The sequence below is a fragment of the Triturus cristatus genome, chromosome 1_1 (assembly GCF_964204655.1).
Source record: "Triturus cristatus chromosome 1_1, aTriCri1.1, whole genome shotgun sequence".
NCBI lineage: Eukaryota > Metazoa > Chordata > Amphibia > Caudata > Salamandridae > Triturus > Triturus cristatus.
Genome location: NC_140579.1, coordinates 922,814,493 through 922,841,359, shown reverse-complemented (window position 1 = coordinate 922,841,359; position 26,867 = coordinate 922,814,493). Strand labels below are relative to the sequence as shown.

At 48.2% G+C, this 26,867-nt stretch overlaps 1 protein-coding gene across 3 annotated transcripts in view; it reads right to left on the bottom strand.

Annotated features, from left to right (window-relative positions):
- The window catches only part of REC8 (REC8 meiotic recombination protein), a 1,025,899-nt gene that overhangs the window by 995,734 nt on the left and 3,298 nt on the right, over positions 1-26,867 (bottom strand). For 2 of the 3 annotated variants that reach the window (XM_085650794.1, XM_085650795.1), the window contains exons 2-4: positions 25,931-25,999; positions 21,101-21,243; positions 19,724-19,799 (exon numbers count right to left, since the gene is read on the bottom strand). In XM_085650794.1, coding sequence (XP_085506920.1) covers positions 19,724-19,799; positions 21,101-21,243; positions 25,931-25,999 — 288 coding nt within the window. Of the gene's footprint in view, positions 1-13,055; positions 13,335-19,723; positions 19,800-21,100; positions 21,244-25,930; positions 26,000-26,867 lie in introns of those variants that run through there. The other variant, XM_085650797.1, reaches the window with a different exon arrangement.

Here is a 26,867-nt window from a genome sequence, read left to right as displayed (position 1 = left end):
ACTGTGCTCACTCTGGTTAACTCAGGTGGTGAGAAATATATAATAGCATTTGCTTTACGTTCTCACGCCTACAGAAGAAAAATATTCTGTAATAGAAAGTGAAGCACTTGCATGTGCCTGGAGGCTAGATCACTTTAGACAATGCATATGGAGCTCCCATGTGGTGTTGCGATCAGATCATAAACCTCTAACGAAGGTTCTCGCTACTAAATAGTATGTCACACGTTGCCACGGCTTACCTGCATTTCTACCTAACTGATTTATTATAACTATTAAGTACAATACATGGCAGGAGTGAAAAAACAAATTGCAGATTTCTTAATTAGTGTACCTGCACCAATCAAAGAGGTTTTTCTAGAGGTGTTAGGAGACTGCTGCATCGATGTAAGTTATGAGGTAATTGGTATTTTATGAGAAGGGTGGAACGATGCTGCAGCTAAATAGGATGTTTTGCACAAACTACAAAAGGTATTTTGTTGAGGGAAGGCCAGAGGAAAACAATACTGAATAAACAATTGCAAGTTTTTGGGGAATTGAAACATGAATCTCCGTTGGTTGTTAATAAACTCATGAGGAATGGAAAAGTTATTTCTCCTGAGTGTAAAACGGACAAGTTTGTAAACATCTGTCATAAAGGCCATCTTGGTATTTCGAAAACTAAAAGAAGAATGTAAAATGGATATTGGTGACCTGGATTGGATGTGGCAACTGAGAGGCAGGTCTGAGAATGTGTACTTTGCAATAAGTCCGATAAACCTAGAAATCTTTGCAATCCACCTTTATGTCCGATTGACAGTCCCAACATTCCCTGGGAAAGAGGGGTATTGATATATTGTGACCGGTTGCTGAAAAGGGTGATTTAAAGTATACCATTACTGTGATGGATCATTTTCAAAATGGCCTGAGATTGAAGTGGTAGCAAGGGCAGATTCTAAGACAGTGGTTCAGTTTTGGGATAAAATATTTGTAAGGGAAGGATTCCTAAAACCACAGTGAGTGACAATGGTGCACAATTTACTGCAGATGTTTTTAAGGAATTTATCAAGAGGAATGGAATTAAACATAGGACATCTTCAGTATACCATTCAGTGAGTTGCTGTTGAGCGCTTTAACAGAGTTGAGAAGGGTACAATCCAGTTAGCTAATAATGCTAGTAGGAACTGAGGAATGAAATTACTACGTACAGTGGGGTCAAATAGGATTACTCTGTGTGCCTCTACGTGACATAGTCCTTTTGAACTAATGAGGGGGAGAACTCCTTTTTCAAAGGTGGATGTCTGAATCTAGGGAGGTAGATTGGTGATCATAAGTGGTCAAAGAAAAGTTAATAGATGCCTAGAAAACATACAAAAATGATTATGATAAAAAACATAGCTGTAAGAATAGTCAACTAACTGTAGGTGATGTTGTCGAGGTCAAGCTTTCAAGTTTCTCAAGGAAGTGTGACAACAGATAGTCGAAGTCCTTACAAATAAAAGAATATTTTTAGTAATTTAGCACTACTTAGTGATTGCAGGATTTGGCATACAAGTTGAATTTCAGTTTGCAAAGGTGGCAATATTATTCCTGTTCCATGGTCGAATCAGGAATGTTTACTTGAACGGAAGGAGAGAGTGGAAAATAATATGAATAGCAGCGATTAAGGTAATGAAATATTCTGTGTGAATAATAATGAGAAAGATAATGATTCTTTCGTAGGTAATATCAATAACATAAGACAAAATAAGATTCTGCAAGAACATATTGAAAGATTTGGTCGTAAAATAAAAAGACCTGTTAGATAGGAGGATTATTTATGTAAGTGAACATATTGTATGAATATACTCATGTTGTCTTTTCAATATTTTATGTGAGTCAGTGCTTTGGTATTACAATTTATTTGTATATCTCAGGTTGAGTCTGTAGTCTTTAATAAGTATAGGGCTGTTTTAGATACATTGGTTCCGAGTGCTAGGCGCTGTTTCTGAATGCGATGCACGGCTGCTACTCCCGCAGTAGGCGATGCGACGATTCAGAAAGCAATGCACTGGTTCCGAAGGCAATGAGACGGGTCCGCTCCACGCAACGATGAGGATGTGCTGGTTCCGATTCACACAAAGGCAAAAATGCGCCAGTTCCGATTAGGATGCGTGTGTTCTAGATGTAGAAGCACCTTAGGCCTCACTTCCAAGGGTCCTGGACTGGGGTGGCACCACTTGGCAGGGCAGACTCACAGTCCAGACGCAGGTAGTTGAAGTCTTTGATATTCCTCAGACTTCGAACAGGAGGCAAGCCAGCAAGTCATTGGAGTCACTCTGGGTCCAAGTGATGTCCAGTCCTTGTCACTCAGGCAGTCGAACAGCAGGCAGCAGGTCAGCTGAGCAAGGCAAGAGCACAGAAAAGCAAGAGTCCAGCAAAGCAGTAGTTCAGCAGAGTGGCAGTCCTTCCAGCATCACCGCAGTTCTTCTTCCTGGCAGAGTGGTCACAGGGCCCGAAGTGTACTGAAGTCTTGGTGTCAGAGTTCCAGAAGTATACCCAGCTGTAAAGTTAGTCCCGCCATTGTTACAGACTTTTAATGAGTCCTTTGATAATGGAGTCTTGCCTCCTACGATGTGCAAGGGCGAGATTTGCATGATTCCGAAGCTGGGTGGGGATGCTCTGGATCTGGCGTCCTATTGCCCGTTAACAATGATTAACACAGATGTTAAAATTCTATGCAAAGCGCTGACTAAACGGTTGGGACCGCACATGGGCTACTTAGTTCAGGGGGAACAGTGTGATTTTATCCCAGGCCGTAGTACGTCCATGAACATACGACGGTTGGCGCATGTGTTGCATGAGATGCAAATGGCCCCTGAGGAGATGACACTGGTCTCTATTGATCTCGAGAAAGCGTCTGACACGGTGGACTGGGGATATCTTTTGGAGATTCTCAGAAGCTTCTGTAGGTGGGTAAAAATATTATATACGAACCCTGCAGTGCGTGTGAAATTGGGCTACTCTAGGTCGGCGCAGTGGTTGCTGGGGTGTGGCACGCGACAGGGATGCCCTCTGTCGCCGTTGCTGTTTGCTTTGGCCATTGAGCCTATGGCGGTATGTGCGAGGCAAGATTTGGGTCGCTGGGGAATACCAATTGGGAATGTTAACCACCTCATTGTATTGTATGCGGATGATGCCCTGTTTTATGTCACGTCCCCGCGTGAGGCTATACCGAACTTATTGCGGATGATGGATCAATTTGCTGTATATTCTGGAATACGTGTCAACAGGCGTAAGTCTTTGGCGTTCCCTCTTGCAGGACTGAAAGAGTGTGGGGTGGAGGAGCTGCCTAGATTGGGTGTAAAAAGGGAGACGGACCACTTTAGATACCTGGGGGTGCAGGTGGCACACGGGGACGCTAAGTTACTTCAGCTGAACATCACCAGGGCAGTTGAGTCACTGAGGCTCTCTGTGGAGTTTTGGAATACGCTCTCACTGTCCCTAATGGGTAAAATAGCTGTGGCAAAAATTGTGATGCTGCTGAGATGTCTGTATGTCCTGCAGAATGCGTTGGGTCCCATTCCTGCGAAGGTGTTTCGACAGCTGAACTCCCTACTGGTGACCCTATTTTGGGGAGGGAGGCGGTGCAGAGTAGAGCTGCAGGTGCTTCTGAAGAGGTATGAGGAGGGGGACTGGGGGTGTCTAGGTTTGATTTTTACTATTATGCGGCGCATCTCCAGCATGCAGTGCAGTGGTTGGATGAGGGCGATAATTGGGAAAAGCGTGTACTTGATGGCCGAGTGCAACCAGGGGATCTCCCTGCGATTTTGATGGAGGGTTCTGGGGAGAGTGTGGAACTACCATAAGTGGTTAGGTAAACAGCCTTTCTGTGGCAGAAAGGTGTGGTGTGAGTGTTGGGGCGAGCTCCTTTTCATCTGGAGTTGTCCGTTTGGCAGCTAGCTCCAGTGCGGAAGATGGTGGAGAACATCTCCTTCCAGGCTTGAAGGGAGGGTGGCTGCACAGTGTTGGTGGATGTATATGCAAATAACACCTTCCTTACCTTTGAGCAGGCATGCGAAGGGTTTGACTTGGGCCAAGGGTAATATCTTCAATACACAGGCCTGATGGAACTGGCCAAGATTACGTGGCCCACCTACCCAGACATGCCCCGGACCTCTGAGATTCTAGACATATTGCTAACGTGTGACGGCGGGCATAGACTGGTGGCCTTGTTGTAGAAGGCCATGAGGGTGGATACATGGTCTCTGGCCCATAGGGCATGGGCTCCTTGGAGTGAGAAACTGCAGGTATCATAGCCAGAGAAGGATTGAGTGAGGGTATGTACGCTAACGCGTAAGGTGCCTTGCAATGCCCGACTGAAGCTACTGCGCAATAATTTTTTACAGTGGGTGTATATGACCCCGGCGAGGCTCCACTGTATAGATCCCACCCGGTCACATGAATGCCCTAGATGGCACAAAGCCCACTCGGGTTCATGCATCTGGCGTGGGAATGCCCAGACATCCATCAGTATTGGCTTGCTGTGGTGACAGGGCTTCGTGGGGGGGTGGGAATCTCAGTGTAGGCTACGCCTGAACAGTGCCTCCTGGGACTAGTACTGCAGCGCAAAAAAAGGAAAATGGCTAATAAGGTACTACAGCTAGCGTTGGTGTTGGCTAAACAGAGGGTGGCCATTTGCTGGATGGGTAAGCGGGCTCTATCGTTTGAAACTAGGATGAGGGATGTGGGTGAGTGGTCCCTGGCGGAGGAATTGCAAATGAAAGCCTGCCGTAAGGATGACAAGCTACAGGAGGATATTGCGCTATGGAGAACCCAGCCTATTCAGGTGTGTCAGCCCCTCCCTCCCATCCTACCAAGGATAGCCCATCTGGATGTAGATTGCCCATCAGTCACATCTAAGCTCCCTTTCTGTGTGGCTGTCTAGAGGGAATGCACAAAGACCAGCTGTCACCCACCCCAGACATGTATTCAGAGAAAGGCAGCAGGCACGGAATGGCTAAAGTAAGTAAATGCTAAATTCTAAAAGTGACATTTGCTAAACTGTAACTTAAAATCCAACTTCACCATCAGTTGTGATTTTAAATTGTGAGTTCTGTGACAGCAAACTTGAAAAGTCTATCTCTTCACAATTGGAAAGTACACTTAAAAGAGGTTATAAGGTAATCCCAATGTTATCCTCCGGGAGATCTAGGCCTTGCAATACTAAAAAACTAAATTGGGTGTTTTTCACTACTAAGACATATACAACTTAAAAGTACACGACCTACCTTATAAAAACATTGCACCCTGTACTGTGGGTCATACAGGGCCTACCTTGGGGTGATTTATATGTAATAAAAAGGGGAAAATTAGGCCTGGCAAGAGCTTTAACTTGCCAATTTACAGGCCCTGTGCACATGTAGTGCACCTTACTAGGGAGTTGTAAGTAAATTAAATATGCCAATTGGGGTTAAGCCCTTATTACCAGTTTTGGGGAGAGAGCACAAGCCCTTTAGCACTGGACAGCAGTGGTAAAGTGCACAGAGCCCTAAAACCAGCAAAAACAAGGTCAGAATATGGAAGGAGGCAGGCAAAAAGTAGGGTGAAGACCACCCTAATGCTGTCAGGTCTAACACTAAAGTAGCATCCACCCCTACTTAAGAAATACAAGCTGTCTGTGCAGGGTCCAATATTCTTTACAGCAACTCCCAGGCCAGTTTCTGTTACATTTTCTTCAGTCTGGATGCACCAGTTTAAAAAAAACAATCCCCTCAAACATGGAAAGCTTTCACTAGAATGCTTTGGGGAGGACAATCACTGATACTGCATGAACAGTGCTGAAGGATGCCAGCAAAGCAGCTCTGTAGGGCACCATGACAGACCTCATGACGGTCTGTGAGGATGTTTGTGGATAATTTGCCACGGTGTAGATGCACAGACCTTACAGCAGCACAGAATGAATGTCCTTAGGTAACGAACTAGGCCATCAGTCCTTTTTAACTCTGTGGAACCAGCAGTTTTGGAATACCGCCATGGTCTCAATGTATGCAAAGCATCCATGCTGAGACTCAACTTCCATCACACATGATGCTTAACTGAAACTCAAGCTGCCTTTTTTGGATTCAGTTATTTTCATTCCTTACAGAGGTGAAGGTATGTTGAGAATAGAGGATGAAATAACAGCAACAGTCTGAATAAAGTCATAATTATCTTCAGATAATGTCTCTGATAGATCAGGCTTCTCAACAGTAATACCCCAATTGGAGCCTCAGAATAACAACTGTCAAAATCCTTTACATCCATCTATCCTTCCAGAACATCTGTAAGAATAACAAATGCTATGGGTGCTAAGCACTGTGCAAATGTGTAATGTTGAACGTATCAAAATAGTCAATCTGTTCCACTGAAGAAGGGTCTGCCTAAAATTTCTATAGAAGGAAACAATTCACATTAGACCACAGAACACGTTCCTCCATCACAAAGGCCAAAGCCGTTGTAGGAAATCTTCCTTTTCTGTGTTGTAATCCCGTATTTTTGCCTTTTGCAGAACCCTATATGTTTGCTTGCATTAGAACTCCATGCACTTAAACCTGCCAGTCGGTGGTAGAGTGCTGAAATTGGTATAGATCTTGACTGGCATACTTAACTTACCTTTAAGTCCCCAAAACATAGTATAATGTTTACCCAAATCTTGGAAGTTGAATGGCACCAGTGGACTGCAGCACCTGTTGGGCCATCTTCTACAGTGGCAATGCAAATATGGTTTAAGGCTACCAATGTAGCCTTGCTGTAGCAGTGTACAAACTGCAATTCGACCTGCCAAAGTAAACCCTTTTAACGGTTACAATCTCCCTTTTAAGCGTCAAATAACACCCCTTTATAAAGACCTTGTCGCCCACAAGGCAGGGGGCATGGTCTTTAACCCCTTCCCCGCTCATGACGGAACCACTCCGTCATGAGCCACGGTTGCCGTGTGCTCATGACGGAGTGGTTCTGTCATTCCACGACCGTTGGCGGCCGCTCCGCCCACGCGGCGCTGTTTCCCCGCCTGGGCGGGGGGACAATGCAACTGGGCGGAGTCATGACGGAACCACTCCGTCATGAGCACAGCTCAACCGTGGCTCATGACGGAGTGGCTCCGTCATGAGCACAGCGCCACCGCGCTGCCCCCCCACACCCCCCAGCGCTGCGGCGGAATTTCCGCCGCAGCGAAGGGGTTAAAAGCAGGACATGTATAAATGTTATAACAACAAGTCCTTACAGTGACTAGTATGGCAGCCATAGCTATCCAATGTAGAAATCCAGGGTACAGACTAAAAATACTAATACTGTATCTAAGGAATGGGACTTGCTAGAAAAAAAAAAAAAAAAATTTTAAACATTTTTATTAACATTAAAAATAATGACAGGTAGGCAGATACAATCACAACAACATTTCATTCCCCAATTGTACTACAATATATCGCACTTGCAGTGGACCCAGTCCCATCGATCTGTAACCAATCAGGTCATCTACAGCTAGTAGTGAGGGTTCATAACAAACACAGTGCATAGGGGAATAATTAGCCTTTGTGGCTATAGCTGTAACTGAAGAAGTCGTCGCACTATAGTGTATTATCCAATCTTCATGTATCTATAAGTATATGGTGGTCTAACCCGGCTCGAATATGAGCTTCAAAGGGGAGGTCTCCCGCAAAGTACCTTTCAAACTCAACTATCAACAAACAAATTTCTGGTGGTGTAAGACATACCAGAATCTGCAAACAAACAAACCCGGGTGTATGTAGCACTAGGTGGGTGGGGTCCCAGGGGTCAGTCCAGACAGCCATCATTCATTTGTCCCACTCTTCCTGATCACAGCAGAGTGCGGGAGAAAAGGGGAGTCCAAAGTGCATCCATCATCCACAACCCACACCTTTGCAGTGGCTCACGGGGTCAGCCCCCCAATCCCTGTTTTTCCACTGTCCCTTAATATCCCTTATTAAGGGCCATCCCTCTAGTAAGACTCCCCAGCCACGGGCGCATATCCTTCACCCAACTGGGAGACGTCTCGGCTACCCTTTTCAACATTGCGCTCCCGGTCTGGATGTTCCCAGGTATCTAAGACCTCCTTCCAGTGCTCCGCAATGGGGGGGCGCCACAATCCTCTCACCTCTTCCCGAGTCAAGGCTCTCCCCTCCGTCCCAGCCCAATGAGTCACATCTTGTTTCCAGGCCCCCACCTCTGGCCCGGCAGCGGACTTCCATGCCATAGCTATCCTCCTCCTGGCAAGGACCAAAGCTAGGTCAATGAATCTATTCCTGACCTTCCGTTTGGGTGGACAGGGGAAAAGCCCCAGTAGGCAAACCCCAAGAGTGGAGTGAATCGAGCGCTCCAGTGTTGTACACACTATCCCCATACCTCTTCCCACAACTGACGCAAGCTAGGGTATGCCCATGTCATGTGCACAAAGTCCACATTATCACAATGACAGCTAACTCTGGAGAAGAATCTACCAATCTCGCACACGAGATCCTGGTACACAGACCGCTTTCTAGCCAAAGACTTACCCGTCCTTCACTGGTTCCCCGCAGACCTGGGGGACACATGGAAGGATGCCCTTCACCCTTTTCCTTTTATTAAAACCCGTGCTGCGACCGGGTCGGAAGTATCACCGGCTTAGCGCTTACAGAACCGCTACGATTAACATATAGCCCTGAAGAGTCACAATTGTACCACGTTGTGACGTAACACGTGTCGGCTGGTTTGTTTTCATTCTGTATTGATCTGGATTAACATTAAAAAATCGATGCACATGATACACTTGATGTCGACCTCCATAATTTCAAAAAACAAGGAATGCTTGATATTTGTTCTATGACTTATCTGGTACACTTAAACCATTATTCTAACACGTGTGCACAGGACCTTATTGCAAGCTAGGGTATGCCCATGTCATGTGCACAAAGTTCACATCATCACAATGACAGCTCGGGCATCCACGGGCCGCGCCACCATAAGCAACTCAGAGCCTATGGGGTGTCATGTAGGCCATACGCATATAAATAAACTGCATGTATTTCAGCCTTGTGTTACGCAAGACCGTCTTAGGATACGCAAAAACCCTATTCCATTCCGGGAGCTCCTTCTCAAGTATTGTTTCTCACCGCTCACGCATTTTGGCATAGGGTTACGATCTCCTCAGACAGTAAGCAGTAGAGTCATTTCACCAGGAGGTTAGCCATTCCCAATGTCAGCAAGGAATGTAACACCGGCTCCTTACTACCCCTACCCCACGATTCCTTAAAAGTACGGGTCAGGGCCTCGTATCAGAGGAATTTGCCAGGTGGGAAGCAAGTGTCCTCTACCAAATTCTTCAAAGTGGGTAAGAGTATTTTGTTGGTAGCTGTCCCCGACTGTCCAACCTTGCCTCAGTCCAGGCCATCAACTGCTCAGCTGCAAATATTGTCAGTGGGTCCCCATGAGGTAATCCAATCAAGGGCAGGACCAGGGAATACAGGGGAGTGTCAGCGGTCTTAGCCACGCCTCGTTTCCAGTACCATGGAGCCGTGGCCAGCAGCAGAAAATGTTGTGGGGTGCACATCGCTGGGTTAAGCAATTTATTTAACAATAAAGAGGAGCCCGTCCCCATCTCCGTCCAGCATGTGCCTCGTACCTCAAACCCTCTAACCATTGCGCAACTCACTGCAGCTGGGAAGCCAGGAAGTTTAATTCAAAGTTTTGCACTCCCAGGCCATCCTCCGCCATGGGGCGTTGTAAAGTTGCTAAGGACACCCTTCGCTGTCCTTTATCCCAAATAAGGTACAGTAATAAAGAGTCCAGCTGGCAAAACCAGCAGGCAGGCACTGTAATCAGGTGGTTAATAAATAAATATAGTAAACGCGGGAGCATAACCATCTTCCCGAGCCATAATAGGTAATTGTAACGGACACCAAAAGGTGAGAAGTTCAAAGAGCCCTCCCGAGAAGATCTGCGTGGGAATGATAGATATGAACCCCTAAGTATCTAAAGGCGGACTATGCCCAGTTAAGTTCAACAAGGAGGGCGGGGGAGCGTTGAGGGCACGGGAAACAAATAGGTCTTGTTCTTATTGACCTTCAAGCCCGATACGTGTTTGAATCTCCCCAAGAATGCAAGGGCCAAAGCAGAGCCTGCCATAGCGTCCGTTAGATAGCTAAAGAGGTCATCAGCGTATAAGTAAATAATATGTTCTTGTCCTCGTACAGACAAACCCATTCCCTCCCCCACCCTGTCGGAACAATACGGCCAATGGCTCGATCGCCAAGGCGAACAGAATTGCCAGTAAAGTATAGCCCTGTTTCATACCTCAAAAAAATCCATACTGCAAGGATACTGTCCTACCTGTCCTAACACGTGCTGTAGGGTCCCCATAAAACAGTTTTATCCACCACAGCCAGTCACCCCCAAGTCCCATTCGCCCCATGGCCTTAAACAGATAGTCCCACCGTACAGTGTTGAAGGCCTTTTCCAGGTCTATCGATAGAAAGGCAGCCCATGGAAGAGCCCCGACCTATGAGAGAAACAACACTGAGTACAATCTACACAAATTGAAGGATGTGCCCTGGGAGGGGATAAACCCGTTCTTGTCTAGATTAATTGAAGGAGACATATATAGGAGTAAGTGAAGAGCCATGATCTTTCTACGTAGTTTGAAATCCATGTTAAGCATGGAGAGCGGGCAGAAGTCCGCAGTGCGGGCCCCCGGAGCTGTAGTCTTGAGGAGCGGAATTACAACTGTGTGGCGCATTGAGTCGGGAAGCCGCAGAGATTCGTCATAGAGAGCCACTAATCGTGGGTCCAACACCGGGGCATATGGAGTGTAGAATTCTGCAGGGAGGCCGCCCAGGGTTTTCCCGGTGGCCATGCTTTTAATAGCAGCATGGATCTCCCTGCTCTGTCACTGATCCTCCCAGATCCCTCATCTGGGGGTCCTGCACAGAAAGCTGCGACACTTTCAGGAAGTCCCACTGATCCCTCAAGGAGACCGGTGGTGAAGGGCTGTACAATTACCTGTAATAACTGCAGAACAGGGCACTGACTGCTTTGGGTCAGAAACAGACTCACCGGACCCAGACCTCACATGTGTGATCCGGGACCCACGCGATTCCAACCGAACAAGCCACGCCAACAATCTGCCAGGTCCTCCTCCTCCTGTACATTCGTGAGGTACCCTCTATAATTGTGGCATCGTAACTGCTCAAGTGCCTCGCTGTAAAGCGCACATGTCTCCTGCCGGCCCTTCGGGTCATCGCCCCCCGTCCCCTGCGAGTTGCCCAGTTAGTGTAGCCGACCCTCAAGCTCCCTCAATTCCAAATGCAATTCCTGCTGTACACCTATTGAGTGCCCTAGGCAATGTCCATGCACCACGGTCTTTAATGCCTCCCACTCCATCAGTCCTGAGGACGCAGAGCCTGCATTGTCGGAGAAATAATTGTCAATGGTGGCATCTAGGGTTTCCCTAAAACAAAAATCCTCCAAAGCTAGTTGATTGAACTGCCATAGGGGAATCAGGGGACAGTTCCCCAGCGGTTTGAAATCAAGCAACATAGGACTAAGGTCCGAAATTGTACGCCCTAAGTATTCAGTGTGGGGAATGGTGGTGATAAGGGCATGAGAGCACAAAAAAGACAAATTTGACGTGGGTAGCTGGTATATAGGGGAGTAAAAGGAGTAATCCCTTGTGTCTATGTGATGTGTCCTCCAAATATTCTCCAGTCCCCAATGTCCCATCCAATCCGGTAAACCAGCAGTGGTACGGTGGGCCTAAGCCCCAGGCGACGGGGGAGTTGAGCGGTCCAGAGTAATATCAGACACACAATTAAAATCTCCCCCAAGAAGTATATCCTCTGCTGCCAGATCAGCCTATGGGGCCGAAAGACTATGTAGGCAAGGGACCTGATATTGATTGGGGGCATACACGCTACAGAGGGTGGCCTCCCGACCACACAGCTTCCCATTCACCAAGACATATCGGCCATCTTTATCTATGAGTGTACGCTGAGGCTCACAGGGGACTCCCGCCCTCACCCAGATCAGCTACCCACTGGCGTATGCCGAAAAAGAGGTAGCAAATATCTATCCTCTCCATCTTCAGCGGTTTCTCCACCTCACTCTGGATAAGATGGGTCTCCTGTAGCAGAGCTATCTGCAGTCCCAGCCTCTGTAAATATCTATGCATGTTATGCAGCTTAGCTGCTGAACTCATATCCTAATGTTCCACGTCATGAACTTCAGTGTGTAATGTGTTGGAGCCATGGCACAGCATTCATTGTTGTCCCCCCCCATCCCCAACCCCCACCTCCTCATACCCCCATGAGAGAATGCAAAGCCACCCATGCAAGTAAAACAAGCTGTAACAAAACAAAAAGAAAAACACCACCAAACATTAACTTCCCATCCCGAGAGCAGCCTGGAAACAGCCAACTGCCCAAACCATAAGTAAACCATTGGCTCTGTTAGAAGACCTAAACCAGACTTAGGCGCGGCTTTCTAAAAGGGAGTAGGCTATGGTCTAAAGGCAGCAGTTCCCCATGTCTGCCGCACCAGCCCTGACTCTCAACAGTCGTTCAACAAATCGCCCAGTACAATGGTTTGTGTCCCAGCGGGTGCCGCCAGTGTCCACTGGCATCCTGTCAGATAATATTGTCTTCCGCCCCCAGGGTAACAACCGGCAGCAGGGTGCGGTCTGCCTGCCAGGAGTCCGAGTCTGAATCTCCAGTCCCTTTCACATAAGGGGAACCAACCTCTGAAACACTCTTCACCAGGCGCGCAACACCCATTGGACTCACAGGGCTTTAGCCCCCCCCCCCCCCCCCCCACCCGTCGTGTGTGGCAGCCCGGGATGAGACACCTTCCCGGGCAAAAAAGCAGCCGCACCCGAGCACTTCACGGGTCTTTAAAAGACCGTTTGCATGTTAATGAGGCCTCGCTGTTGTTTCACCCCTTCTAAGAGCCCCTGCAGCTCCACTCTGCCAATTGCTTAAAGTTCAGCCACCCCCCCCCGAAATTTTTGCTCAGCCCCCCCCCCCCCCCCTCCCCGAAATTTGGCTCTAGTTGCGCCTCTGCTCTTCACCCACTTCATAATCGTCGCCACACCCTGGAGGACAGGGGCCCACTCCTTCTCAGTCTGAGATGTACTGGGTTTCTTTGATGGGCCCCTTCGGAGTCTTCTCCAGGACCTCTTCTTCGGTTTCCATTCTTGTGGGGCAGCGGCAGAGTCCTTCCCAGGAGTTCCGAATCCCAGCTCCACACCCAGTCGCGGGCCCGCGGAGCCCCTCCCCTCTCCACGGTGTATGCCTGAGCGTGCTCACTCCTTTGCTCTTGGGCTGCTGCAGCCCCGGTCGGCACCAGCCCACACAGGCCACTCCCGTCAATCTGGTGCAGCACCAGGGCTGGGCGGGGCGGGGCGGGTCACTCTCTTTTCTTCCACGGCTTTGGGCAGGGCCCGGGCACTCCGTTCACCTCTGTGGCGCCGCCTGAGCCACGTACCAACCGCACTGCTCGGCTGCTGGCCTCCCAGGTGCCGTAATTAAGCTTCTCTACTCGGTGCTACAAGGGGGTTGCCACTTTTCTAAGAAGATCTTGATCGATCCATACCAAGAAGTCTGGAAGACCAAAGACAAAAATCTTCCAAACCACTTTAGCCCTTTCAAACAGGCTGAGCCTTCAGGTAAATTTTCAAAAGTCAGTAGCAATGACAGTTCAGGCACCGAGCAAGCTGGCTGGAACCCACTCAGAACGCGTTACTAAACGTGTTTCTATCAGAAGAAAGAGCATCAGCATTAACTCTGAAAGGTCTTTGGTTTCAACTTTTAGACAAGCCTCCTCTCTTCTACTTTCCACTGCTTCGTGCATTTGCGCCACATAACTAATAGGCTGAGGGCAGGATTGACCACCAATGTGACACCATTCAAGTACTACCTCCTATGTGGACCGCACAATAAATAAGGAGTGTAGTCACATTGTTGTTTAAAACAGACGGAAGACTGTATTTTAGTTGGTACATTTTTTGGTGTTAGCATTTTTGGGGTGATTGGTTTCCTTTCTTTTCTCCTCTTTGTTTCGTTTTAACATACACTCCAGGTATTAGGTGTAAGGAGTGAGGATTAGTACACCGCCAAAAAGTAAATAAAGTGTGCACGTTAAATCATACTTATATACCAGTGACTAATTTAAGTTTCATTGTGGCACAAAGAAATGTATGACCTTTCCCCACAATATACCACGTTTATATTTCGCTTGTTTCATGCCCAGATGTAGTGGGGGTATTAAGACGCACCTCAATATGTGGAGTCATTAACAAACAGCAGCCCTAATCCCTCCTCTCCAGTTTGTCACAAATTAAGGCCAACACTGGACCGCTCCTGCCTTTAAAGGATCAAAGAAAATCCCCCATCCACCAGGATATATTTGCTCCTCAAGCTGGAAAAGGAAGCTATGGAGAGGAGGCGAGAGGGGTCAATTAACAAAAGGGCTATGGCTGGGAGGATACCAACATAGAAGGGTCTGGAACGCCATAGGTGCTACTAACCGAGTTAATTTGGGGCAGCCCGCTGATAGGGACAGTCCACTTTTCTATGATTCTGTGAAGCTAGGCACTTTACCACAGTACTGCTTAGGTAATGAAGTGTGAAATAGAACATTTAGCCACGAGCTACAGGGGATTCTGCTAAGAGAAGGGGTCAATTATTTTTATTAACACTAGACAGAGGTGAGGTATATCGGACTATTCCCCCATGTGGGCCCATCTAGTGTTAGACTACAGACAAGTAGGGCGCATCGCCCCCATAAATCCCTGGCATCTCAAAAACCGTAAAATACGTAAAGACCTTATAAAATCTATTGACGACTATTTTACAGAAAATGAGCACACGGTTGATTCCCCACAGACGCTTTGGGAAGCCTTTAAAACAGTGGTCAGGGGTCAGGCCTTGTCCCTCATAGCAGGAGCCAAAAAAGAGAGACTGAGGGACATCTCGGACGCTGAGCAAGATATCTATCAGCTCGAACAAGACGCTATCTCAAATCCCACACCCGAAACGATACATGCGCTCCGACTCCGTCAGGACGAATATAGAGCACTGGTCACCGACCGCGCCAAACTAATGGGTCAGGAAAGACTAGGTCGTATCTACGACTGGGGAGATAAAGCAGTTAAATTAATTGCTTGGCTGGACCGGAGGGAGCGCGCTAGCCGGCTAGTCCCGGAGCTCAGGGGAGCGGAGGGTGACTCCATAAAGGATCCCCAAGCGATAGCTAACCAGTTTGCAGCCCACTACCACGCACTTTATAACTCTGTTGCCCCACATATGCAAGCGGACTCCCTTGACCTACTAGAGAATATCTCCCTTCCTGCCCACCCGGAGGCAGATCGCCAATTCCTGGATGGTTCCCTCTCCACTGAAGAAATCGCACTAGCAATACGAGCGCTACGCCCGGGCAAGGCACTCGGCCCAAATGGTATCCCCATTGAGCTGTATAAGCTTCGCCCTGATAAATTAAGCCACTATTTGAAATCCATGTACACCGACGCTCTAGAGGAGGGGTTGTTGCCTCTCGATCAGCGTCTAGCGACCATTGTCACCATACATAAAGACGGTAATCCCAAAACCGACTGCTCCTCATATCGACCCATCTCCCTGCTCAATGCTGAGCCTAAAATCCTAGCTAAAGTACTTGCCAACAGACTAGTGAAAGTTATAGGGGACCTTGTACATCCTGACCAATCAGGATTCATGCCTCGACGGAACACTGCCCTGAACCTACAAAGAATCCACGGGGTGTTGGGCAGGGCCCCTACCATACGGGAGGACGCAATCATAGTGTCGTTAGACGCCACTATGGCATTCGACACCCTTGAATGGCCCTGTCTCTTCGCAGTATTAACTAAACTGGGATTTGGCCCGATATTCATCAGCTGGATAAAACTCCTCTACACCGCACCTCTGGCGCAGGTGGTAGTGAACAACAAAAAATCCAACTCCTTTGCCCTTAGTCGTGGCATTCGTCAAGGTTGCCCTCTCTCTCCGTTATTGTTCGCTCTAACCCTTGAACCACTCGCAGCATGGATCCGTAAAGATGTGACAATTCGAGGGCTGCAATGGTCGGCAGGCTGGGAGGACCGTATCTCCCTATATGCAGATGATATTCTCCTCTACCTTGCCTCTCCCAAGAGGTCCCTGATTGTCCTATTCGACATCTTAGATGTTTTTGGGAGATACTCTGGATTCCGGGTTAATTGGCAGAAATCACTCATATATGTGTTGCATGGGAGCTCCCCCCAACTGCCCCGCAATTGCCCAATCTCAATTGTCACTGAAGGCTTTAAATACCTAGGCATATTTGTCTCTCTTGACCCTATACTTAGATATGACCGCAACCTGGGCCCACCCCTGCAACGGCTTAAAAGTGACATCATACACTGGAAGTCACTCCCAGTCTCTCTATTGGGCAAGGCTGACTTATTTAAAATGATGTCTCTGCCCCGTTTCCTTTATGCATTACAAAATGCCGCGGATCCTGTCCCCAACTCGTACTTTAGGGAAATAGAAGGACTCCAAAGGGACCTCTTATGGTGTGGGCGGCCACGCATCGCCTTGCCAAAACTCACGCTTAGCTGGTTTGACGGTGGAATCGGACTACCAGACAGAAAATACTACTGAGCTTCTCACCTCACAGCTATAAATCACGGCACCTACAGCTCCCCTGACGCTCCAGGATTCCGTATGGACCGATGGATCCTCCCTAACGGGGCCCATGCTCGAGCTCTGTACTCCAAGCCTGACAAATACCCACTCACAAGGCCTACCAAGCACACAGTCAAGATCTGGCACGCTGCGACACAATCACTAGGCTGGAGTAATAGGCTAACGCTTGCCACCCCCCTTTGGGACTCACAACAGCTAGGTTATCTGGGAAACTCCAAAGGTTTTACTAAATGGGACCTTATCGGCATTTCCAGTATTGGAGACCTCTGGGGTGCAGAGGGAGTAAAACGTTCAACGCTCTTCAGAGTCAATACTCATTGGCGGACTCTGAGTTGTTTAGATATCTTCAGGTCCGGCATGCACTGCAGTCCGTCTTAACTGGTGAAGGCTCTTTGCCGGACAGCTCCCCATTGGAGGACAGACTTCTCAATGGCCATATGCCTGAACGGGCTATATTCCTGACGTATAGGAAACTTATCAATAATATGATCGACCCCCTGACCTTGTTGCGAGAGAAATGGACAGCAGATGGTATTGAATTAGACGACGAATGGTGGCAAGAGGCGATTTCATCCCCTAGAACAGTCACTATATCAGCGCGGCTCCGGCTGGTACAACTTAAAATCTTACATAGAATATATATGACGGGGCCCCAACTGGTACACATGGGGGGCCAGACGGATGGATCTTGCAGACGGGGGTGCACACAACCGGGCATTTTTATGCACATTTTATGGCACTGTAGGCTAATTTAGGAATATTGGCGTAAGATACACAAAATCACGAGTGACACTCTAGAAATCGAGATCCAACCAGAAGCTCCCAGATGCCTCCTTAATATTTGGGAGCCGACAGACCTCAACAATTACGCCATGCAATGGGTCACACTCGGCTGCATGATAGCCAAAAGGAATATCGCACAGCTCTGGGGGGCTTCACGTACACCCAAAATTGCAGACTGGAAAACAGACCTTGATTGGTGCATGCAGCGGGAGAAATCTGTATATATTGCTCTGGGTCCAAGGTATGGGCCCCTTGGAACGTATATCGTGGTAACATATGTACCCCCCCCCCCCCTATTGCTAGATGAAGATGTCTCCCTCGCCGTGTAATTCCTACCTCATAAACCTAATGTATACTGAAGAACCTTTGTTTTGCTGCCACCTTTGCTATGATTTTGTGATACTATGCCATGTTGTCGGATCAGTTTTAATTAAAAAAAAGGTTTACAAAAAAAAAACCACTAGACAGAGGTAAGACATGCAATTTGACAACTTAAAACGTTTAGAAGGGATGTAGATCAAATCTAGCGTTTCAATGTATGTTCTGATACGTATCTGCAGACCGTAAAATGGAGTTTGAAGGATTTTCTATTACCAGAAGATAGAGAAATAGAGTCAAGCACAAATCTAATACTTTAAAAGCAGGTTTCTGCACTAGGTAATGCTTTTGGACTTGTTTATCACCTGTTTGGGCACATTGAAATGTTAAATTCTTCCAGTGCCAAGTGGGGCGCTGAGCATATTAAATGGTTTGTCTTTTCAACCGGGCAGCAGCCTAGTCAGTCCACATCTGCTTCTTAAGCATAGATTATTTTCTCTTGATAAAAATGGGAGAAACATCTCTTAAAGGGCAGCACCTGAGATTTGTAAACAGGGCCGGAACGGAATCAAAAATTAGCCTTGGCAAGAATGTTTAAACTATCCCCTACTGCAGGATACTATGATGAAAATGAGCAGTGTAACCTAGTTGGGCCATGTTAGTCATCCTGGTCTGCCAGCAGGCCCGAGCAAGTAGCCCACCAGGCAAATGCCCGAGCAGCAAAATGGCCTGCCTGGGCAGCTGCGCCAAACGCATTAGAGCTAACATACCAAAACGTAACACATGCTAAAATAATTATAAAATCGTTTTCATTTTTTTACGAAAGTGTCCTTGCAACTAAGAATAATTAATTAGTATGGCCCAGGTGCCCAATGCTCCAAATATCGTATCTCCAGAACTCAAAGATGTAAAGATATTGCTGGGAACACAACAAAAATATTAATTTATTACAGCTTACATCAGCCCACGATCTTACCCTCCACCCCCATGCTCTGACGTCCCAAATGATAGACTTTTTCACACCGCTGTGCACACCTCAAGATTATGACATCCAACAACGCAACATGCAGGCAACACCAGCCACACCGACCTGGTTCAAGTAATTACAGTCCAACAGACTTCACCAGAGGAATTATGACACCACTGACGCAGTTCATTCTTAATGCCGAGTGCTCGCCCCCACCCATATACACACACTGTCACCCTTTGAACCTAACGCGTTGTTCTCTACTGTTTTGTGTTAAATGCAATCTGGCTGGTAACAACAACTACAGAACGACATTTTTATTTTCCCACATGTGTTGCCTCAAATATATGTTGCGGTCCTGTTCTTTAAAATCAATTACATTTAAATAAACAACTTAAATGAAAGTTCCAATATTAAGACCAATAGAAAAAGATCGATTGTGGTATGCTTATATCATGCCAAAAAACGATACTGCTGATATATATATAGATGTAACACCCAAGGTCTTCAGACCATATTAGTTGGTTTTAAAGAATTCATTTTTGAGAAAGATGTGAAGTCTTTCTAACTGTTGGAAGTGGGACTTCTACTCTCAAGGGCAGGAATAAAGCACATTTGAAGGTTTAGAACATGTATGAGCCTTCCTTCTACGAAGTATGGCGTGGAGAACTGCAGCATGGGAGAAAATGGAGTATGCCACAGAGAAGGGGGGGGGGGTCACAAGCAACATCAAAGGGTGGACTAAATACACTGGCGGGTAGGGGCATTGTGGCTATCGGCTCATGCTGGTCCCACTGCCGCTGGAAGGCGTTTACCTTAAGCCTTATGCGTTTTTGCACAGGTGTTTTTGAATGTAGTTTTCCACTGCAAAGATTTTTATTAATCATGCAATAAAGATATTTACTAATTACTTACTAAGATGATCACCCTCTCCCACTTTATCTGTTCTCCGCTGCGATTTGATACTCACTGCTCCGGCAGGACCATGTCAATCCGCGGCTGCCTATGGGAGCGGTGTAGCCGCTCAAGGGTGATCTTGATTTCATCTATGGGAGACCGAGAAAGGAGAGAGGGCAAAGACATCCAGTGAAGTGGGACACATAACCAGTGACATGAGAAAGACGCGCAGCGATGGAAGAGACCACTCTGAAGACGGGAGACAGGTGAAACAAACTGAGGGGAGACAGCGCTAAACCCTGAGACGGCACATAGAAGGAGCGAGACAGATCACAAACTCTGGGCCCGATTCACAAAAGTAATCCGAGACAAAATCCTAACTTTATGACTTTCGGTATTCACAAAAGGCATTTAGGAGTAGTAAAGTTAGGATACCTACCTTTGCTACTTCTAAATGCCTTTTGTGAATAATGAAAGTCGTAAAGTTAGGATTTTTCTCAGTTTAGGAGTGTAAAGTTAGGAATCCTAACTTTAATACTCCTAAATGCCTTTTGTGAGTACCGAAAGTCGTAAAGTTAGGATTTTTCTCAGTTTAGGAGTGGTAAAGTTAGGAATCCTAACTTTAGTACTCCTAAATGCCTTTTGTGAATAACGAAAGTCGTAAAGTTAGGATTTTGTCTCAGATTACTTTACTTTGAGGCAAGCAGCCAACAGTGAGACTTCGCATATAATCTATAAAAGAAGATATGGACAGCAGGAGTTACAGCAGAAGTGCAGCTAATATGAACAGTACTGCTAATATGAACACTTAAATCTTGCGGTGGGATGCCTACAGTCGGGATACATAAATTATGCGGCATGTGAAATGTGACATACAAAAGTCATCTGGAACTATTTCAATACATTTAATAAAAACATTGATAAAAAATATATGACAATCCAACTTCTCAAGCCTCATGATAACGGAATGCATGAAAAAGAGCATGGTACCTGGTAAATCATATGGCACACTCATTACCAGAACACTCACTAAAGGAAAATAAGTACCCATATCCCCCATATCCTTGTCATAAAGGTATTACCAATGAGAAATCCCAATTTTTGCCAGCAAAAATAGTCTTCCCATAACCTTTCTATAAAATGCCAAAAATCATGGTAAAGTGACGACAGTGAGAAGAGGTAATAATTATTAGAAGGGACCCAAACATTGTCAGATGGGATGCAAAGATCGTATGACAAAAAAATAAGAGTCAGAACATATAAATGTTGACACAGGACAGATAAACGAAGGCAAAATGCATACATTTTCCAACAGGACACACCGTGAGTTGGTATACAGCGATTATTAATTGAGATACATAGATTCTGAGTGTAAAAGACAAATCGTGAGACAGGCTCCAAAAACTATGGAAAAATGTAACACAGAAATAGACTAATCTTGCCAACCTACCGATGAGGTAGTCGCATTGTTTGTGGTAAACGCAGACCACACCATAGCCCAGCTGGGAAGAGAGATAGAGGGAGAAGCGAGGACGCTGGCCTCCTGGGGACGATGGCTGCACCTGCACCAGGATATAAGCAATGATCTCCTCGCTGTAAAGAGTAAGAGAGCAGACAAGGGCTTCACTGGTGAGAGAGAATCAGTACAAACTGGTGAAAGAGAATCACTACAACTAACTGTGCCCCCAGCCAAACTTTATTGCATCCCTGAGCTATATAACCAGCACCTCTGTCCTCTCAGTCATCTGCCAAACACAAGGTCCGCAGCCAGCACACCATGTTTGGGCCTGCAGACAGCACACCATGACTAGGCCCGCAGCCAGCACACCATGTCTAGGCCCGCATCCAGCACACCATGTCTAGGCCCGCAGCAAGCACACCATGTCTAGGCCCACATCCAGCACACCATGTCCAGGACCGCATTCAGCACACCATGTCCAAGCCCGCATCCAGCACACTATGCTTAGGCCCGCAGCAAGCAAACCATTTCTAGGCCTGCTGCCAGCACACCATCTCTAGGTCCGCAGCAAGCACACCATGCCTAGGCCCACAGCCAGCACACCAGGTCTAGGCCGCAGCCAGCACACCATGCCTAGGTCTGCAGGAAGCACACCATGTCTAGGCCCACAGCCAGCACACCATGTCTAGGTCCGCAGCCAGCACACCATGTCTAGGCCCGCAGCCAGCACACCATGTCTAGGCCCGCAGCCAGCACACCATGTCTAGGCCCGCAGCCAGCACACCATCTCAAGGCCTGCAGCAAGCACACCATCTCTAGGCCTGCAGCAAGCACACCATGTCTAGGCCCGCAGCCAGCACACCATGTCTAGGCCCGCAGCCAGCACACCATGTCTAGGTCAGCAGCCAGCACACCATGATTAGGTCCATAGCTAGAACACCATGTCTAGGCCCGCAGCCAGCACACCGTGTCTAGGCCCGCAGCCAGCACACCGTGTCTAGGCCCGCAGCCAGCACACCGTGTCTAGGCCCGCAGCCAGCACACCATGCCTGGGGCCACAGCCCGCACTCCATGCCTGGGGCCACAGCCCGCACACCATGTCCAAGCCCGCAGCCAGCACACCATGACTAGGCCCGCAACCAGCACACTATGTCTAGGTCCGCAGCCAGCACACCATGACTAGGTCCATAGCCAGCACATCGTATTTAGGCCACAGCCAGCACACCGTCTAGGCCCGCAGCCAGAACACCATGTCTAGGCCCGCAGCAGCACATCATGTCTGGGCCCGCAGCAGCACATCATGTCTGGGCCCGCAGCAGCACATCATGTCTGGGCCCGCTGCCAGAATACCATGTCTAGGCCCGCAGCCAGCACACCATGACAAGGCCCGCAACCAGCACACCATGTCTAGGTCCGCAGCCAGCACACCATGACTAGGCCGCAGCTAGCACACCATGTCTAAGGCCGCAACCAGCACACCATGTCTAGGCCCGGAGCCAGCACACCATGTCTAGGCCCGCAGCCAGCACACCATGTCTAGGCCCGCAGCCAGCACACCATGTCTAGGCCCGCAGCCAGCACACCATGTCTAGGCCCGCAGCCAGCACACCATGTCTAGGCCCGCAGCCAGCACACCATCTCAAGGCCTGCAGCAAGCACACCATCTCTAGGCCTGCAGCAAGCACACCATCTCTAGGCCTGCAGCAAGCACACCATCTCTAGGCCTGCAGCAAGCACACCATCTCTAGGCCTGCAGCAAGCACACAATGTCTAGGCCCGCAGCCAGCACACCATCTCAAGGCCTGCAGCAAGCACACCATCTCTAGGCCTGCAGCAAGCACACCATCTCTAGGCCTGCAGCAAGCACACCATCTCTAGGCCTGCAGCAAGCACACAATGTCTAGGCCCGCAGCCAGCAAACCATATCTAGGTCAGCAGCCAGCACACCATGATTAGGTCCATAGCTAGAACACCATGTCTAGGCCCGCAGCCAGCACACCATGTCTAGGCCCGCAGCCAGCACACCATGTCTAGGCCCGCAGCCAGCACACCATGCCTGGGGCCACAGCCCGCACACCATGCCTGGGCCCGCAGCCAGCACATCGTATTTAGGCCACAGCCAGCACACCGTCTAGGCCCGCAGCCAGAACACCATGTCTAGGCCCTCAGCAGCACATCATGTCTGGGCCCGCTGCCAGAACACCATGTCTAGGCCCGCAGCCAGCACACCATGACTAGGCCCGCAACCAGCACACCATGTCTAGGTCCGCAGCCAGCACACCATGACTAGGCCGCAGCTAGCTCACCATGTCTAGGTCCGCAGCCAGAACACCATGACTAGGCCGCAGCCAGCACACCATGTCTAGGCCCGTAGCCAGCACACCATGTCTAGGCCTGGAGCCAGCACACCATGTTTAGGCCGCAGCCCGCAAACCACGTCTAGGTCCGCAGCCAGCACACCATGCCTTGGCCCGAAGCCAGCACACCATGTCTAGACCCGCAGCCAGCACACCATGTCGAGGCCCGGAGCCAGCTCACAATGTCTAGGCCTGCAGCCAGCACAACATGACTAGGTACATAGCCAGCACACTTTGACTATGTCAATAGCCAGAACACCATGTCTAGTCCCACAGCAAGCACACCACAGCCACCACACCACGTCTAGGCCGCAGCCAGCACACCGCCAGCACACCATGTCTAGGTCCGCAGCCAGCATATCATGTCTAGGCAGCAGCCCGCAGTCAGCACACCATGTCTAGGTCCGAAGTCAGCACACCGTGTCTAGGTCCATAGCCAGCACACTGTGTCTAGACCCACAGCCTGCACACCTTGTCTAGACCCGAAACCTGCACAGCTTGTCTGGACCCGAAGCCTGCACACCTTGTCTAGACCCGCAGCCAACACACCATGTCTAGGACCGAAGCCAGCACACCATGACTAGGCCTGCAGCCAAAACACTACGTCTAGGCCTGTAGCCTGCACACCGTGTCTAGGTCCGCAGTTAGCACACCAAGTCTAGGCCTGCTACCAGAACACCATGTCTAGGGCCACAGCCAGCACACCATGTCCAGGTCCGCAGTCAGCACACCATGTCTAGGTCTGCAGTCAGCACACCATGTCTAGGTCCGCAGCCAGCACACCATGCCTAACTATAATCAACACTTTCAGCCCACCTGACCCTGAATGCAGCAGCGAAGAACCAGTCAACACCTCTGCATTTCCTAGCAAAGCAGCCAGAATCTCCAGCTAACTCCACCACTAGCAACTCCTATGTTTAGAGCCCTGAACCTGCACCCTATTCACAAAAAACTGAATCCAGCACTTGCTCATGCAGAACCCACATGCAGCTCCGAAACTGCATGTGGGTTCTGGACTGAGCAGGTGCTGTCCACTCGCTCACATGTACCAAGAAGCCACCAAAATCCTCCATAGCACAACCGCTACACTCCAAAGACCACAGCCACTTGTGAGCCCATAGCTACCACTCCAACTTCATCCGAGCTCCATAGCCAGAAACCTCTGCTCAATAGAAGTATGCAGAGTGGCCTCTACCAACCCATTTCTACCAGCAGCACCACCTTCCCAGCAGCGCACACCAAACAATTGAATGTTCCTTTAGACCAAGAAAGAGCCATGGCCTACAGCACCTCTCAATCATCACCCGCAGTCAGTAAGCCCTGGCAATCCAGGCTCTCAGTTCTCCCTCCTCCACCACCCTGTCGGAGAAACCTAGTACCAAGTCAGAATACCCTGAAAACAAATCACAATCAGTTAGAATCCCATGTGCCCCAGCCATCTTCCCATGCATAGTCAGCCGCACCTGTCCATTGGAGGTATTCAATAAGCTTGTCAGCTGTATCCAAACTTCACAACCAGCTAAATCTGCAGAGAATAGCAGTCACATCTGGCCTACACAATCCGAACACCAAGCACCACAGCAAGCACCAAATGCCCACTCTAGTCCCACAGACATTACCATCTGAATGCCAGGGTGATATCCAGCTTCTGCCACGATAGTCCTACTGCAAATCCACTTGCCAGCGTACACCATGTAACCAGAAGCACTTTTACCCAGTCTTACTCAAGATCATGCACCTAGGACAATCAGTCATCCTCCGCACCTGCAGGTAGTACTCACCTACACAAGTCCAGCAGCCAGCTACCAAAGCCCACCCAAAGCCAAACTGGAGCACAGCAGACCTTCACCTGTAGGTCAGCTCAATTGAGTCCTGCAGCCAACATCTTCTCACCAGCATTTTTATTTTATTTTTGCAGTTTTATATAGAGCAAACTTGGCTCAAGACCATTAAAGCGCTTTATATGAGCATCAGATTACATTACACAAGGTCAATATCCCTTTTTATTTACTTTTTAGGCACTGGGAATTTAGGTGATTTGCCCAGAATCGCAGGACATTGAGTGGATGCCAGGAATTGAACTTGGTTCCCCAGAACCAAGATCAGCATGCATATGCCAAAGCAAGCAATGTTTTTCCCGACAGAGCCCTCTTGCCAACTAAGCTAACCGACCAGTGGTACCAGCCAGCTGGTACCCTTAAGCAGCACCACTGTCTTACTCACCTACACCCAGAGGCATCGCCCACTACCCAAGACTTTGAGTGAGCAACTAGAGTCCACCTATTGGCACTGCATCCTGCTGATCCAGGACACATGGACAGCATTCCCTACCTAAGAGCCTCCAACCTATCGAAAGCTGCAGACAGCAATGTTTTCTGTCCCTCAGTAAGCACCTGCCCACTTTAATCCCGAAGTCAGCACCTGCAGCCCAGCCATAAACCTAAGGCTTATATGTGATACGCACCAGGTCTTCGGCACATTGACCTGCAGATATTCGCGCTTCACAATCTTCGTACCGCGTGTCGCTGCCAACCTGAAACCAAAACGGAAATATTATCAAGGAAGGTGGCTTCTTAGAGAAAGCCTACTATGAAATAATGACGGCAAATCCCAAATCACAGATGGATGCAGTAGTGACGCTCCTTAAAGAGAAAGATACGCAGGGAACAAAGATGAAAATAGTTTGGGACACACTGAAGGCTATCATTTGTGGGCTTTAGATTTCTTTATTAGTTAAGACTAATAGGAAAGAAAAGCGAGAGAACTTGAGGAGGTTCATAAGCTGGACCAGGGGCGTAACAATTCTGGGACCAACTGGCAGGGTCTTGGGCCCAGCTAAAAGCTTTTGAAATAAGTGGATGATGTAGCCGAGGTATAGTAACTAAGTAGATTTATTGATGAAGTTCAGGTCTTAAGTACAGAATCATAGAAGCCCCACCAGGAGCAGCTCCCCTGCTGCTCAGCCCATTCTCTCATCTGACACTCATCCACCAGGCATCCCCAACATTCTATCATCTCATCACATAACATTCCACTGTTCACCCACACTGGCTGAGCAGCAAGGCAGATAAACAGGGAAGATGCATTGCACTCAAACCAAGATACAATACACCTTCCCCCTTTAAGGAACAGAAACAAATGAATAATACAAGTAGTGAGCATAGCAATAGCAACACTGAAACTTGCAATAAATCCATAAAGAAATGCAATGAATTAATAAACAAAGAATGACATGACACATGACCACCTCTTCCCCCTTTACAAAGCAAATGAAGAATGGTCATAAGGAAATGCAAAACGTCAAACTGTGGTTTCAATAAACATAAATCTTGCAATAAAAATTGTAGAAAGAATACAAGAAATTGACCTCTACGTTACCAGCAGGACATATCAGTTGGCCA